Source organism: Capra hircus, chromosome 22 (genome assembly GCF_001704415.2).
Source record: "Capra hircus breed San Clemente chromosome 22, ASM170441v1, whole genome shotgun sequence".
Taxonomy (NCBI): Eukaryota; Metazoa; Chordata; class Mammalia; order Artiodactyla; family Bovidae; genus Capra; species Capra hircus.
This window is the reverse complement of record NC_030829.1, coordinates 42,776,745-42,791,713: the sequence shown is the minus strand read 5'-3', so window position 1 is coordinate 42,791,713 and position 14,969 is coordinate 42,776,745. Positions and strand designations below refer to the sequence as shown.

General features: G+C 54.7%; 1 protein-coding gene across 5 annotated transcripts in view; it reads right to left on the bottom strand.

Annotated features, from left to right (window-relative positions):
- The window catches only part of ACOX2 (acyl-CoA oxidase 2), a 29,880-nt gene extending 15,281 nt beyond the window's left edge, over positions 1–14,599 (bottom strand). The window contains exons 1-11 of one of the 5 annotated variants that reach the window (XM_018066763.1): positions 14,487–14,599; positions 12,271–12,508; positions 11,489–11,651; positions 10,898–11,049; positions 10,375–10,482; positions 8,097–8,216; positions 7,667–7,782; positions 6,819–6,991; positions 4,629–4,791; positions 3,325–3,515; positions 1,629–1,808 (exon numbers count right to left, since the gene is read on the bottom strand). In XM_018066763.1, the coding sequence (XP_017922252.1) occupies positions 1,629–1,808; positions 3,325–3,515; positions 4,629–4,791; positions 6,819–6,991; positions 7,667–7,782; positions 8,097–8,216; positions 10,375–10,482; positions 10,898–11,049; positions 11,489–11,651; positions 12,271–12,433 (1,529 nt within the window). In that variant the 5' untranslated portion in view covers positions 12,434–12,508; positions 14,487–14,599. Of the gene's footprint in view, positions 1–1,628; positions 1,809–3,324; positions 3,516–4,628; positions 4,792–6,818; positions 6,992–7,666; positions 7,783–8,096; positions 8,217–10,374; positions 10,483–10,897; positions 11,050–11,488; positions 11,652–12,270; positions 12,770–13,291; positions 13,467–14,486 lie in introns of those variants that run through there. The other 4 variants (XM_018066759.1, XM_018066761.1, XM_018066760.1 and 1 more) reach the window with 4 other exon arrangements.

The following is a 14,969-nucleotide window of genomic DNA, read 5'->3' as shown; positions in this document are numbered from 1 at the left end:
CAGCATTTTAATTACCCCGAGCAGCCGCCTTTTGCCTGCCCCTCCTCTCCAGCTGAAATGTTACTTCCGTGAAGCCTGGACTTTGGTTTCTATCAGACTGGTTTACTGATGGATCCTCAGAGCCTGGTGGATTATTGAGTACTTGCTGGATATTTGTGGAGAAAATAGATGAATGTTCCAAATTGCTTTTGATCTTGAAATAACTATTAACCATCCCTGGGATCACAGGTTGGGATATAAGACCTCTTATTATGTACTGAAGCTGTTTTTTCCAGGTTGTTTTTGGTGTGCTAGTTGGGGAGGGCTCAGAAGGTGTCTCTTCTCCATGGGAGTGTGTCTATTTGGCCATGCCCAGTCTTTATTCCCAGCCCCTGGCACATGTGGAAGTTCTTGGTACATAGTCAGTGTCTGACAGTATTTACTGAATGACAGAGTGGAGGAGTCTTTGATCTTGTCTATGTGCCCTGAAGCCTACTAGACCCTGGAAATAAAATCTATCCTTTGTTATACTCATATTTTTAAACGTTATTTTTAGATTGTGGGATGTTTTGACCATGTAAGTACCATTATCCCTCTGTATCCAGTTTTCACATCTTCAGATTCAACCAAGGATCAAAAATATTTGGGAAAAATAAACTCCTGAAAGTTAGTTCCAAAAAGCAAAAGTAGAGTTTGACGCACACTGATAACTATTAACGTATCAGTAATGTTGTATTTATCCCTGTTCACATAATATTTACATTTTATTGGGTATTATAAGTAATCTGGAGATGATTTAAAGTATATGGGAGGGTATGCATAGGTTTTATGCAAATACATACCGGTAATATTGCAAATCTGCAAATATTCCATTTTATGGAAGGGATTTGTGTGTGTATCCTGAGAGTTTGATATCTACAGAGGTCTTGTAACCAATCCCCTGTGGATACAGAGGGATGACTGCAATGCTTAGCAGTACTAGTATTATCAGTATTACATTATATAATTATATATAACTGCTGCTGCTGCTAAGTCGCTTCAGTCATGTCCGACTCTGTGCGACCCCATAGATGGCAGCCCACCAGGCTCCCCCGTCCCTGGGATTCTGCAGGCAAGAACACTGGAGTGGGTTGCCATTTCCTTCTCCAGTGCATGAAAGTGAAAAGTGAAAGTGAAGTCGCTCGGTCGTGTCCGACTCTTAGCGACCCTATGGGCTGCAGCCTACCAGGCTCCTCCGTCCACATATAACTATTGCATATATAATTATAATTATGTTACATTATCATATATAATTACATTATTATGCTATAATATTATCAGTATTAGTACTGATAGTTTTTGGTATTTGCAGTGTATGGGTACATTCTCTATTTCAAACCATAATGAGAGCCTATAGATTTAAAAAATTCCTTGCGCTGGTTTGAGAGCTGTTATCTTCCTGTTATCTTGAGCAGGATGGGGAAGTGACAGGTGTGAATTTGCCTTCTCTCTGCCCCTCGTGGCAGAAACCAAGAGGAGTGAGGAGGTTGGAAAAGGGGGCTGGTTTTTGGAAGAGTATCCAAGACTGTCCCCTCCAGCCAATCCCAGAGGCCCTAAGTGGAAAGGAGCCTGCCTCCAGGTGGGATAGTTGGTTTCTCCGCGTGGCTCACCTGACTGCCACGTGTGCCCAGGCCTTGGTGTAGAGCTCGGGGTGGAGGAAGTCGGCTGCTGTTCGGGCTGGACACCTGGCCACTTCGGGTGCGGTCAGGTATGCGACAGACTGAGGGAGAGACCCCTTCGATGCGGATCCTGGGGACTTCTGAGTGTTCAGGTAGCTCTTTATCAGAAACCTGGGGGGCAGAGGTACCAAAAGGTGAGAGGGTTGGGGGGGCCCCATGGGACAGCCCAGCACCCCTCTCTCCCAGCATCATGCACCCTTAGGCTCCCCGTGGGAGAACCAGGGCCACCCACCCTCTTTCCTGGGTCCCTGCTGGTGGCTGCTCCTCACTCAAGCCACAGTGCATCTGAGGCTATAATTTCTTTCACGGTGAAATGGGGCTGCCACAGACCTGGGCAGACATTCTCAGATCCTGAACTTAAAGCCTTTTGATAATGGAACAGAATCTTCTATCTTGGGTAGGATCTTGTGATTTGGGGATTTATGACGATTATCCTGTGACTGCGGAAATTAAATTTTCTTAGCTGATAAAAGGATAGAGGCAAGATTGCGAATGTGAATGGGAGAATTACAGGTGGCTCTTAGCTGCTTTATAAGAATCCAGTGGTTGGAGGCTCTGGGCCAGAGAAGCCTAGGTTCCCAAGCCACTCCGCTGAGACCTCTGTGACCCTGTAGAAGTCACTTCGCTTCCTCAGCCTCCATGTTTCCAGCTCTAGATGGCAATGATAGTCATCTGATAGGGGGTCTGTGAAAATGGGATGAGATAGTATTTTCTGAGCGCTCGGCACAGTGTGGGGCATAGAGTATCTAATACGTGATTTTGTATTCCTTTTGTAATTTGAAAAGAAAAGTAATGTTGTATAGTTAAAAGTTTTTAAAGAAATGTTACCTAGCAAATTTGCCAGTCCTTTCTCCCTGCCTGGAGAAATATTTGCCCTGTCTAGTCCCCTGAGATGGAGGCACGTGAAAGGTCCCGTCAGCCACAGATGCACGAGAGAAGAAACTGCCTGTTGAGGGGATGAGGAGTGAGTCATTCCTCCCTGCCTTTCAGGGTGGGGCCTCTGACACAGACCCTGGCCTAAACCTGGGCATGCCGCAGGGAGCTCCCCAGCACACAGAGACGCTCAGATCATGATAACTGCTCCAGGGAAACAGCAGTTGCTGCCCTAGACGGAGTGGTCAGGGGGAGTGTCTGGAGGAGGTATCATTTTAGCTGAGACCCGAAGGGTGAGGAGGAGCCAGCTGGAGGGGAGTGAGGCCCCGCAGAAGTGAGCAGAGGAGGAGGTGGGGAGAGGATGGAGGGAGGCAGGGCCAGATCGAACTGTCCTTTTAGGCTGCAGTGTGGGGTGTGGCCTTTTCCTGGGAGCTGAGGGAAGTGATTGAAGAATTGGGAGCCAGGGAAAGAGGTGATCTTTAGGCTTTGAGAAGGTCCCTTGGCTGCCTGTGGAGAAAGGACTGAAGTGAGGTGGGTGGGGAGCTGCAGAGCAGTGAGGAGACTGATGCTGTGGTTCAGGGGGTGGGGCTGGCGGCCTGGCTGAGGCTGCAGGGTCTGGGGAGAAGGGGATGGATTGGAGACATGGGGGGGGGGAGCTGGGCAGCCCCCACGTGGCGTCCCCAAAGTCTGCTCCCTGGGCATGAGATGATGCTCGGTGGGGTCCCTGGGAGTCAGGCAGAGGCCTGGGCCTTACCTGGCTGTCTGCAGGTAGAGTACTGTGTTCTCGCCCTCATAAGTACAGGAGGCTGTCACTCTGGTGAGCAGGGAGGGCAGGCCGCTCAGCTTTGAGTAGCCGTGTCCACCGCATGCTCTGCGGCACTGCTCGACCCCCTGGGTGCAGAAGTCCGACAGCTTGGCCTTCAGACCTGCGCTCAGTGCGTGAAGCTGCGAGAATAAGAAGGGGGTCAGGTGGCGTCAGGAACGACGTGCCTGCCGCTCACAGAGCGCCCACGGGTGCTGAGCACTGCTCTGTGCAATGAGAACTGTCTCCTCAGCCCATGACTTGATGAATAAGACAAAGACTCAGGTCACAGAGAGAGGCAGTGTCACTGGAGGGGTGATAAGAACAGAGGGTAAGTGTCCAGGCCGGTGTCTCCGGGGTCTCGGGAAGAGAGTGCTTCCCAGGTCGGTCTCACCGTTATCCAGGAGCTGCAGATTGCCCCACAAGCAGAGATTTTGGAGAGCTTGTCTGAGCGTGTGGGTCCAATGTCAACCTGCTGTTTTAAGTTATGGGAGCGGCCGGCAGGTAGTAGACCTGGTTTGAGTTTTTGGTTCTTGGAGGCCCTTAGCCGTCTGGCAGACTTTTCAGGTCCTCGGGAGGAAGGGGCATGTCCCTTAACCTCTCTGTGCTTCACTTTCCTTGTCTGTAAAATGGGTATGGTGCCTGCTGTAGCGTGGACAGGTTACTGAAGCAATGCTCACAAAACACAGGACCCGGACAAACTAAACCTTAGTGTGTGTGGGTCCACAGTCCTTTATCTGAGAGGGCCTTGGGCCCAGATGTGTTTTTGGAATCAGAATATTTTTTTAATTTTAGAACGGTAAACCAGGGCATTTAAGGTGGATTAAATATATTACACCTCTAGGAGCCCAGGGGCATCTTAGTGAGCTGATTGATGGACTGGTATTTCTGCTGCAAAAGGTATTCATAGCAAGTGGGATAAATCTGGGTAATTCCAGTCAAACCATGCCACCCAGTGAGTTCTGCATGACTTTTGGTTTTCAGAACTTTCTGGGTTTCAGAGACACACCAGGGATTGTCCCCTGTGTTCTGTACACCATCTGTGATTACTTCATCTAACGTATTTGGAGCTTCCTGGGGGCCAGACCTAGGAGGATTTCTGTGTCGGAATCGGTTCACCCGTGGGCTGGGATGTTGAAAATCTTCTGTGGGCGGGGAGGCAGAAAGAGCCCAGGGCGGGCAGGACTGGGGCTGTGTCCCAGGGGGAGGACAGTTTCAGCCCTGGTCCCAGCTTCTGCCCCCCAGGAAGCAGGTACCTCAGGCAGGAGTGCGAAGTCTCCGTCCAAAATGGAGCTGTAGGAATGGCGGAAGAACTCCAGGAGGTTGTTGGCCACAAAGTGGAATGCATAGGCCATAGCCAGCGGAGGAAAGAGTTTCTGCTGCTGCGTCTGGTAATCTAGGACCTTCGCCTCTGGGTCACTGAGGGAAAGGAAAGCAGATGGAGAAGGTTGCTACCTGCCCCACCCACCTTCCCCGAGGCCATAAAAGCCTTAAAAACAGTTGATAACTCACTGCCAGACTTGACCTAGAAGGACATGGTATTACTAATAACCTTAAAATTCCATCTCACATGAACATCCACACACACATTTCACTGTAGAAATGCTGACGTGTTTGCTGATGAGTGCTGCCCCTTGTGGAGCTTTACAAAATTATAGCATATGTACCTGCGAAAAATCTGGCAAGTTCTGAATACCAACACACCTGGTCTCAAGGATTTGAGGTAAGGGGTTGTGGCCCTGAAGCCTGGGGTATTTGACCCTTGACCTTTCACTCTCCAGCTTCACGTGCTGTGTGCTGGGAAACACCGTGAAACCTAGTCAGTAACTCTGAGGCTGTGAGCGTGGGTTTGGTGCAGTTCCGAGGCAGGGGTTTCTCCTGCCTCATCCATTACTGTGTCCGCAGCGCTTGAGACTCTGGTCGGTGTTTGGGGCCTGCGGTAGGTAACTCCTTGTGGGTTGAAAGAAAGTGTGACCGTGAGAGGCCTCCCACGGTGCTGGGGTGAAACCTGGCGTCTCTTCCCCGGGCCAGCAGCCCCTCACCTGGATATGCATTACTATAACCATCCTCAGGGCATTTCTGCAGCCCGTAAGCCTGGGCTCCAGCAGGATACCACTGGCGATACCGGCTTCCCAGCTCGCCTGTCACCAGACACGACCCCCTCAGCCCAGGATTCTGGAGCCAGGCTGGCTGAGGTGCCTGGCTGAAGGACCCTGGACTGAGGGCCTGGCGTGCCTCACCGCCCTGGAAGAGCGTTCTTGTCAGGCCGGTTAGTAGATGGAGAAGCCAAGGGACGGAAGGGTTGGGCGGCTAGTCTGAGGTCCGGCAGCTAGCGAGCAGCCGAGTTGAGGGTGGCCCCAGGCCTGCCTGGTTTCGACCCTCAGTCCACTTTGCATTAGTCAACTGTGGATCCTTGAGCCCACGGTGTGAAACTCCACCAGATTCTTAGAACAGATGGTCGCAAGTTCCAGTCCTGGTGGTCTTGCTCTTCCCTTTAGAAGTGAGGAGGTAGGCCCAGAGAGGGCAGAGGACTTGCCCAGGGTCACTTAATGGAGTTGGGGCAAGAGCCACCCTGACCCCGCCTGTCTCTGCCCCGTGAGTTCAGCCAGCTGTGCCGTGTCCAGCCCATCCTCTCTCCCTGAGCTCACACTGCAGCCCTGTAGGCCCAGACTCCAGTTTGCTGCATCCTGGGTGTGTGCCCATGTGGGACATGTTTATTCTAGAAGATTCTTTGTCTACTGAAAATTGAAATGCAATGGGGCAGTTCTCTATTTTTCTTCTGGTGAATCTGATAACTGCGCGTGTGTGTGCCTGCATGCATGAGGGAACATGGCTTTGTACACATACACACATAAAATTCTCCTATGGATTACCTGCTGCTTTTAAAATGAAAAAAATAAGCGCAAATCATTAAAAAAAAAAAAAAAGCAGAGGGTATAGTCAGCCCCTCAGTGCTGTGGAGTAGGCAGAGTATTAGCCAGACACAAGGACAGGCAAGAGAAGGATCTGGATGTGGACAGACCACAGCCAGAAGCTGACAGCCACAACCAGACAGAACCGTCTCCAGCCAAATACAGTCTGATGTGACAGCGGGCTTTTCTAGACATAAGCATTCGTGGCCGACAGAGCAACCTCTGGGGCCATGTTCACCCACAGCATGGCGCCCAGCCCGTCAGATGGCACTCAGCCTGGCACAGCCATGCGGGACTCGTGTAGACAGACTGAGTCCACTCTGGCGGTGCGGGGCAGACACTGACCGACAGATACAGGTCGGGCTGGCCAGTCAGCCAGGATTCCAGGGAGCCAGAGAGACTCCACAGACCGGATGGGCCAGGCCCAGGCGACTGTGTGCGCACGAGGGGGCTCACGTGTGCTCTTGGCACCCCACTCTGGCGGAGGGCTGGAGTCAGGGAGCAGACACTGTGGGACCGAGGGGCGCCCCTTGCCTGGGCCGGAGGCGGGACTGGCGGCGGACGACGGCGTAGCGGACGGCAATGGTGCAGGCCTTCTGCAGCAGCGGGAGGACCTCGCCCAGCAGCATGTCCACACGCACCGCCACCATGCTGAGATAGTTGCTCTTCGGCACTCCGAGCTTGACATAGGTGCCATCTGGCAGGACCTAGTAGACCGGGGCCAGGCAGTGGGTCTGAGCTGGGGCTCCTCAGCCTTCCCGTGCCCAGAACCGCAGGCCTGCCTGCACTGTAGACACTGGCGTCCTCGGGCTGCTCACCCGGGGTAGACCCAGCCAGCAGCAGTCGCAGTGTGCCGGTACAGCCATTGTTAAAACTGACACTTGCCTGTACTTCCTGACACATACTCACTGCCCACATGCCTCGGCTCACAGCTCCTCCCCGGGCCACCCCAGACCCCCCTGCAAGCCCCAGCTTCCGTCATATCCATGGTCATGCCTGGCAAAGTGGAGACCCCCCCAGCACTCAGCTGATGTCTGTTCGGAGATTGGTTGTGTGCAGGCTGTACTGGAGGTGTGTACGCACACCATCCTCAACCTGTTCCTCTTGTCCTCACATGGCCTTGCCACCCTACTCTGTGACTGCTCTGCCACCCAATGCGGTGAGCATTTACTCTGAGGTTCAGCGAGGCCAAGTGACTTGCTCGGGATCACACACCTCCAAAACTGTGACTTTACTCAGGTATGCGGTACACTAGAGCCCCTCTGGGAGGGATGCCCCAAACCCAACTCTGTAGAGAAGGACCCAGGGGCAGCAGCAGCATTCTGTGGGGTGTCTCTGCCCTCTCGCAGGCAGCGCAGGCTTGCAGCCTCCCCAGGACCCACCTGTGCGAAGCGATTCAGCATGTTCTCCCTGGGGATGCGCACGTGGTCCAGTTTTAGGAAGCCATTATCCGTGTGATCGAAGTCCATCTTGGGCCCAATGTCCCCAACGGTAATCCCTAGGAGACAGAGGTAGAGGTGGCCATCAGTTGAGGGCTCATGTGTCAGCACACAGCCACATGCGGCTCGTCCGAGCCTCACAGCGGCCCCTGGCGTTGGGGTTAGCACAGCTGCTGCAGGTGAGCAGGCTGAGGTCAGGTGCTGGATCTTGCTTGTATCCACCCAGCCGGTTAGCGCCAGTTCTGTGCAACTGGACTGGTCCCTGCCCAAGGGAGACAGGCCCCAGTTTCCCCCATGGACCTCTGGGGCCCAGGACAGGGAGGCCTGGTGGGGTCTCCTGGCAGGGGTCCTAGAGGAAGGAGCCGGAGCTCACCTGGCAGCGGGCTGTGGTCGTCAAGACTCCGGATGGGGACAATAAAGGCATGCATGCCCTGCCGGGCTCCGGAGCAGATCAGCTGGGCCTGGACCAGGGCATGGGTGGCTGACCGTCCCACTGCGGGCAGAGAGGGGAGAAACCCAGCGTGACCCCTCATGTTACAGAGGAGCAGGCCAAACCTCCCCATCGAGACCTGGAGGAGGGCCCAGTCTGTGAGGAGGACCAGTGTGGTGGCTTGGGGGTAGGGGGTGCTCTTTGAGGCTGGAGTGGGGCTTTGTTTGATCTGCCTCGGAGGGTGTGGGTCGGGGAGGCTGGAGGGCAGAGTATTTTCCAGGGGATCCACACAGGCCGGAGTGCAAGGCAGAGGGAGCAGCATGTTCAGAAGCTTGGGGACCAGATCAGCCTGCTGGGTCCCAGGTCATGGAGTTGGTGGAGCCAGGGAAGCTGAGGGGTGCTTAGTGAGGATACCCCTCAATTTATACAGCCTCCACTCATCCTTGGAAATGACTGGAACCACCCCAAGAACTTCGGTGTGAGTGTCTCGCTCTAAAATGGACAGGGTTAGAGGGATTTATGGAGAGTTGGTGGCTGGGGCTACAGAGGGTTCCGTCTAAATGTTTGGTTTGTATAGCAGCCACCCTGCGATACACAGGCAGAGTCCCCATGGGCTTGGGAAAGGAGGAAGGCTGGTGGAGATCTTAAGGGGGCCCATTGCTGTCCATCCCTTCTGGCTGCTTTTCTAAAGGCCAAGCTTGACAAAAGCTACGAATTTTAATGACAATGCCCTGAATGGAGCAATCTGGGAAAGCTTGGCATCTTTTAAAACTTGGTCCTGCCACAATCTTCTGACTGAAGTGCATGCTCTTGGTTATTTTCTTTGAATTTAGGGGGACAGGATTTTTACATCATGGCTGCGGGGGAACGTATGTAAGGATCTGTGGTTGGAACACAGGTCCCAAATTGCAGGGAGATGTGTGCCTTGCTGCCCCCGCTCCAGCGGGTCGGCACCTTTGAGACCTCAAAGAGTCACTGATTGCAAAGAGAGGGAGCTACCCCAAAGAACCAAACAGGTCTAGTAGTGACTTGCAAAAGGCATTGTGACAAAAGCAAGCTTTTTTTTTTGCCCCCTGTCCTCAAAAACTTACTAATGACCCTCTGTACCATCAACCTAATAATAGTGAATACAGATAACCAGCATTTCCAGTGTTTTCGGGCAGGTGTGCCCAAGTCCCATTTTCCAGAAAAGGAAACAGGCTGAGAGAATAGAGGGCTGTGCCCAAGGGCACTTACCTGAAGGGGGCAGAGCTCGGACTTGAACCCTGCCTGATATCAGGGTTCCTTCTTCCGTGCAGTTTTGTCAGTGGTCGCTGCTCTCTTATTTCTCTGGCCTCTCTGTCTCCACTGGTCTCTCCTCTCAATCTTTCTCCCTCTCTGCTTGCCTCCCCTCTCTCTGCTTTAGTTGGACTGCTCACATGTGTTATATCTTTTTTTCCCAAAGACAAGTGAAAGTCGCCCAGTTGCGTTCCAGTCTTTGCGACCCCATGGACTATACACTCCATGGAATTCCCCAGGCCAGAATACTGGCATGGGTAGCCTTTCCCTTCTAGAGGGGATCTTCCCAACCCAGGGATCGAACCCAGGTCTCCTGCATTGCAGGCAGATTCTCTTATCAACTGAGCTATGAGGGAAGCCTCTTTCCAAAGAAGTATTCTCAAATCAGAGGAAGAGGGCCCTGGTGGAACCCAGCTTCTTGGGATTTGGCAAACCACCCACACTCTGGGAGGCATCAGGTCGGGGCGCAGCCTCCACCCGCTGCCCGCAGGGGTAATATGGCACCAGTGGCCTGATGGACACTGGGGTGTCTGAAGCAGAAGGGAGGCACGTTTTTCTCACTGAGTGTGTACCCTGTGTGCTGGCTGGTGGCAAGCTTAATCATTAACTTGGAAGACAAGAAGAATGGTGAGTGCCTGGGGCTAGGCCAAGTGTGTGTAGGGTGGCAGTGTGCATGTGAGAGAGGCCTTGACCTTCATCCCCAAGGTTGGGGTCAGTTTCCTCAACTGTTTCCAAGTGCCTCCGGTGGCTTCTTAGCCATTCAGTGATGAAAATTTTCATATCCCAACTATTCTACCACATAAGAACCTGGGGCTCTGGGAAGGGACTTGCCCAACGTCATCAGCCTACAACAGTGCTCCGTCTGAGGTCTGCTGGATGTCACCATCAGTGCTATTCTGTGGTCCAGCTTCACTCTCCTTGGGGGATGAGGGGGGATACTCACAGTCCCCAGGCCACCATTTGATGGCCGTCATCGTGGGGCTGTGCACCACAAACTCCTGGCTGGCTGCATCGTAGGTGGCTTCGGTCTCCAGGCCCTGAAGATACGTCCCTGGGAATCAAGGCGGATAGTTAGACGTTGGGCCAGGGCGGGAGTCCGCTGGGCTAGCAGCATCTGGGTGTCCCTGGAGCTCCCGGGCACCAGCCAGTGTGGAGTGGGGGTACACTCCCACTCCAGTGTGATCACCGGCGTGTCTCTCCCTTCACTGGTGGGCTCTGTGGGGACACATGGCCAGCCCACGACAGCGGTGGTGGCTGACATTTCCAGTAGGAAGGACTTGTGCCACCACCAACTCATACGATATGTTCGTGTAAATTAGAAAAAAATCACCCCCTCCTTAGACCTTTACACTGCCATGTGCTGTGACATCTCGGTGGTATCAGCCTGTGACCACTGAGATGAAAATGGGCCCTCCGGAGCTGAGCAGGGCATCGCCTGTACGATGCACGCAGCAGCCCCTGCTCACCATGCCCCATTTCCGTCTGGGCGTATGTCCCCAGGATCTGGAACTTGCTGCAGAGTGGGTCCCACTTTGCAATCTGCTCCTCTGAGCCCAGGCTCCGTATGGTTTTCTGGAAGATGTGGTGTATCGCAAAGCCCAGATCTCCAGAAACACTTCTGTAGGGGAGAGACACAGTGCTTGAACAGCCCAGCGGAGACAAGGGCCCCAGTACCCTCAGGCTGGCAGGGGGCAGGAAAGAAGGGGTGCCTGGCCCTGGCTTCCCAGGAAGCATTACCCTTGTCACAGAGCCGACTCACTCCCAGACCCTGATGCTGGCAAAGTGTGAGAGCAAGAGGAGAAAGGGGTAACAGAGGATGGGATGGTTAGCTAGCATCACTGACTCAATGGACAGGAGTTTGAGCAAACTCTGGGAGATGGTGAAGGACAGGGAAGCTTGACGTGCTGCAGTCCATGGGGTCACAAAGAGTCAGACACGACTTCCTGACGGAACATCAACAACTAGTATCTTTGCTGAGGAACATAGCTCATGGGCTGGGTTTTCTGGGGGCTCCCAGGTGGGCTCGTCTCTGGTGGGGGCGCCCTGGGAGTAAGCACCTGGAAGCGTATTGTAATTCACGACTGCCTTCGGACCAGCCCAGGCGCTGCGCTAGCATGAGGATGTGAAATTTCTTCTTAATGGCGGCTTCGTAACGTTCATTCTGGGTCATGAAATAATTATCCTTCAGGCTAAGCTCTGGTTCACTGTGGATGATGCTTTCTGTGAGAGGGACAGAGAACAGAGAGGTTAGCATCCTGGATGAGGTTCCTGGTACCTTCACAGCTTCCCATCCACTTGCCTCATGAGTGTGGAAAAGAAGTCAGACCCCACTGTCAATTTACAGATGCAGTCAGTGAGGTCCTGAGATGGGGAAGCGACTCGACCAAGGCTGCAAAGCTGTGCTGTGGAAGAATAAGCACCTCAGGGAATACTGACATGTTAAAGCTTCCTTCATCGTCCAAAGGGACAAATCTCTAATAGTGGAATTTTGAGAGCAGAATTTGTTATTTGAAGGTGTATACCGTGTGCTACGTTGTTTCAGAGAGTGTCCGCCTCTCAGCGACCCCATAGACTGTATGTAGCCCACCAGGCTCTTCTGTCCATGGGGATTCCGCAGGCAAGGATACTGAAGTGGATTGCCATGCCCTCCTCCAGGAGATCTTCCCAACCCAGGGATTGAACCTGTGTATCCCACGTCTCCCGCACTGGCAGGTGGGTTCTTTACCACTCGGGCCACCTGGGAAGCCCATTTGAAGGTGGCACTGCTATGAAGGGACTCTCCTTCCAAGAAATGCACGTGGGCAGAAAGCTGGGGCTCTGTTCCCCAGCCTGCTCTTACCCACTTTCCTCCGGAGTGCGGTGTTCTGGGCGCCTCCGTCAAGGATGTTGGTGAGTTCCTCCACGTTGAAGGACTGCGAGTGCCTCTCGCTCTCTATGTCAGGATGCATGCTTCTGCTCCAGGCGTCCTCTGCTGACACTCGGTGCACTGGACTGCCCACCATCGCCCAGCTCTGCCTGGCGTCCGAGAAGAGATACTTCCAGCCCAGATGCTCTGAGCCTTGGACTGTGCTGAGAACCTGTGTGCAGCACCAACTGCTCAGGGCCGAGTGTCAGCTCAGCCTGCTTGGGAGGAAAGCAAGTTCCTTTAAATGCTCGCGGGCCCCTCCTCCCGCGCAGCCTCCCCTGGGGCCCTCAGTGGTGCGCTGGGTGCTGTCCAGCGGCCTGCAGAGCCTGCTCAGTACACGGTGCTGCAGTCAGCTGCGTTCCAGCCGAGGTTTCAACAGGGTCTGAGGACACAGCTGGTGTTCCGCCATTGCAGCTAGTATTCTAAGCATTGCCTGCGGGAAGGGGGATTCTCAGAAAACATCAGTGAAGGTCATGCATGAAGAAATTTCACCTTAGGGAGGCGAGGTTTGTGGCCTCTGGCCACAGTGCTGGAGCTGCCCAGGAACTGGGTGGTGTCTGGCCACAGGGCACATGCTCTGTTGATGCTTCAGCCACACAGGGGAGTGGGGAGGTCTCACTGGGGGGACCGGTGACCCCATTCACCAGCTCCCCTAGGTCCCAGGCTCAGCTGACCCATTCCTGTGAGCCTGGAGGGGTACTGTGGAGCTGCGGGAGAAAGCTTGCCTCTTGTCTATGACGTGTTGCCCCCAAACCCAGCTGTCTCTCCCAGCCATGGTGGACCCTGCATCCAGGCCTCTTAGAGCCCCTGTTCCCCCACAGCAGGACAGCCCCCAGGTTGAGTCTCTCAACCCCCTTGTTCCAGCCACCCATCCCCTCTGCTAACCGCCTGTGCCGCGCCCGCTGCGTCCGCCCGCTCTCCCCGCGGCCAGGGTGAGCTCTGACACCGCACTCACCTGCCTGCCTCTCCTGCTGGCAGTCCGGTTCTGGGTGCTCACTGTTTATGGGCTGGAGTCCGTGCCCTCTGCCATCTCACCACCTCTCACCCACATGCCGCTTGCCCTGTATCCACGTCTCCCCCGTCCCCTCCTGCCCTTTGCCCCCTGCTCTTTCCCCCAGTGTTCCTAGTGAGCCCCAGCCTCCAGGGCCACCCCCTTCACCTCCCTGATGGCTGGGCCTCCTGGGAAAACCTGACCCCCTTTTGGTTACCCCCCCACCCCGGCTGCTATTAGAGTGAACAATAAGGAAAGATTCCTTATTCATTCAAATGTTCCTCTCCCAAAGTGTGAGTGCCTGGGCGGCCAGCGCTGCTTTTCTGGGGTCCCCAGAGCCTAGCTCACAGGACGCCTGCTGTAAAGCTTTCCTGCAGGTGGCCTCTGTTGATTCCCACTCTTCTTCAGAACCTTGCAGATGCTCTAATGTTATTAGCACTGTTTATTAGAGAGGGCAGGGGCCTCTGGAAGAGAAGAGACTTTGTAAGGTCACACAGCCACCTGCAGCAAATGGGGTTCATGCACGGACTGACAAACCGATACCCCTGAGTTGGGGGAGGGGGTTGGGGAGTGCTGCGGGTTGCAAACAGAGGGCCCGAAACCTTCAAAGAACCCCGTCATCTGCCGCCTGGATCCCACAAGCCGTCATGGCCTGGCCCTGTCCCCTCTGCCACTTCCTCCCTGCCCTCCAGCTGCTGCTCACTGTGCTCAGATAGATGCAGCCTCATCCCCTCGCCCCTGCAGAGGCCAGGGCTGTGTCCTCCGCCCAGAACATTCTTTCCCGATGTCCTCACCGCTCCCTGCCTCTCTGTGCAAGTCCTTGGTCTGCGCCACCTTATCAGTGAGGCCCACCTGACTGCCGACTTTAAAACCCCATACCCCTTCCTCCAGCCTCCCCAGCCCGCCTCACCCTGCTCTGGGTTTCCTCTGCGTCCCTTATCGTAACATACAAGGTAATTTGCTCATTTACTGTTTTGTTGTTTGTTTATTGCTGGCTCTACCTGAGGGCCAGGATCTCGGTCACATTCGAGCCGTGGCGCTCATACTTGGCTCCCAGGGAGCGTCTAGGAGCAGGCGGCCAGGGAAGGACGGACTCAGAGTCCGTAGGGGTAGCGGCAAGCGTGCAGTCGGTCCCACTCCCTCCGGTGCCCCGACTTACCTCTGTCCCATGCCTGCGCGGTAGGCCTGGCCTGATCTCCCAGCCGTGGCCCAGGCCTCTCAGCGCGGCTCGGCCGGCCCCGTCTCCTCCCCGGGAGGGGCTGGACCACAGGAGACAGAGGCGCTGCCTGGCAGGCTTCCAGCTGTCTGCTGCCTGCCCGCCTCCCTCTGCTGGGTGTGTGGCCGGGCTGTGCCTGGCCCGGGTGTGCCCTGGCAGGATGGCTCAGAGGGTGTGAAGTGGGACAGATAGCTTAGCACCTGGCTGGCCCAGCACCTCCGTGAGTGCCAGCCTCCGAGCCTCTGTCTTCCCTTCCTCTCACTGCCCATCCGGCAGCCTCCCAGAACTGGGTCCTGGTCACACGCACACAGTTTCACTCTGTGTAAAAAAAAAAACCCACCACAGGTCCCACCCGGAGTCAGAGACCAGGGTTCAAACCCTGGAGGCGTGCTCTTGGGGGACCACTTCTCTTAAGTCCTTTCCCTT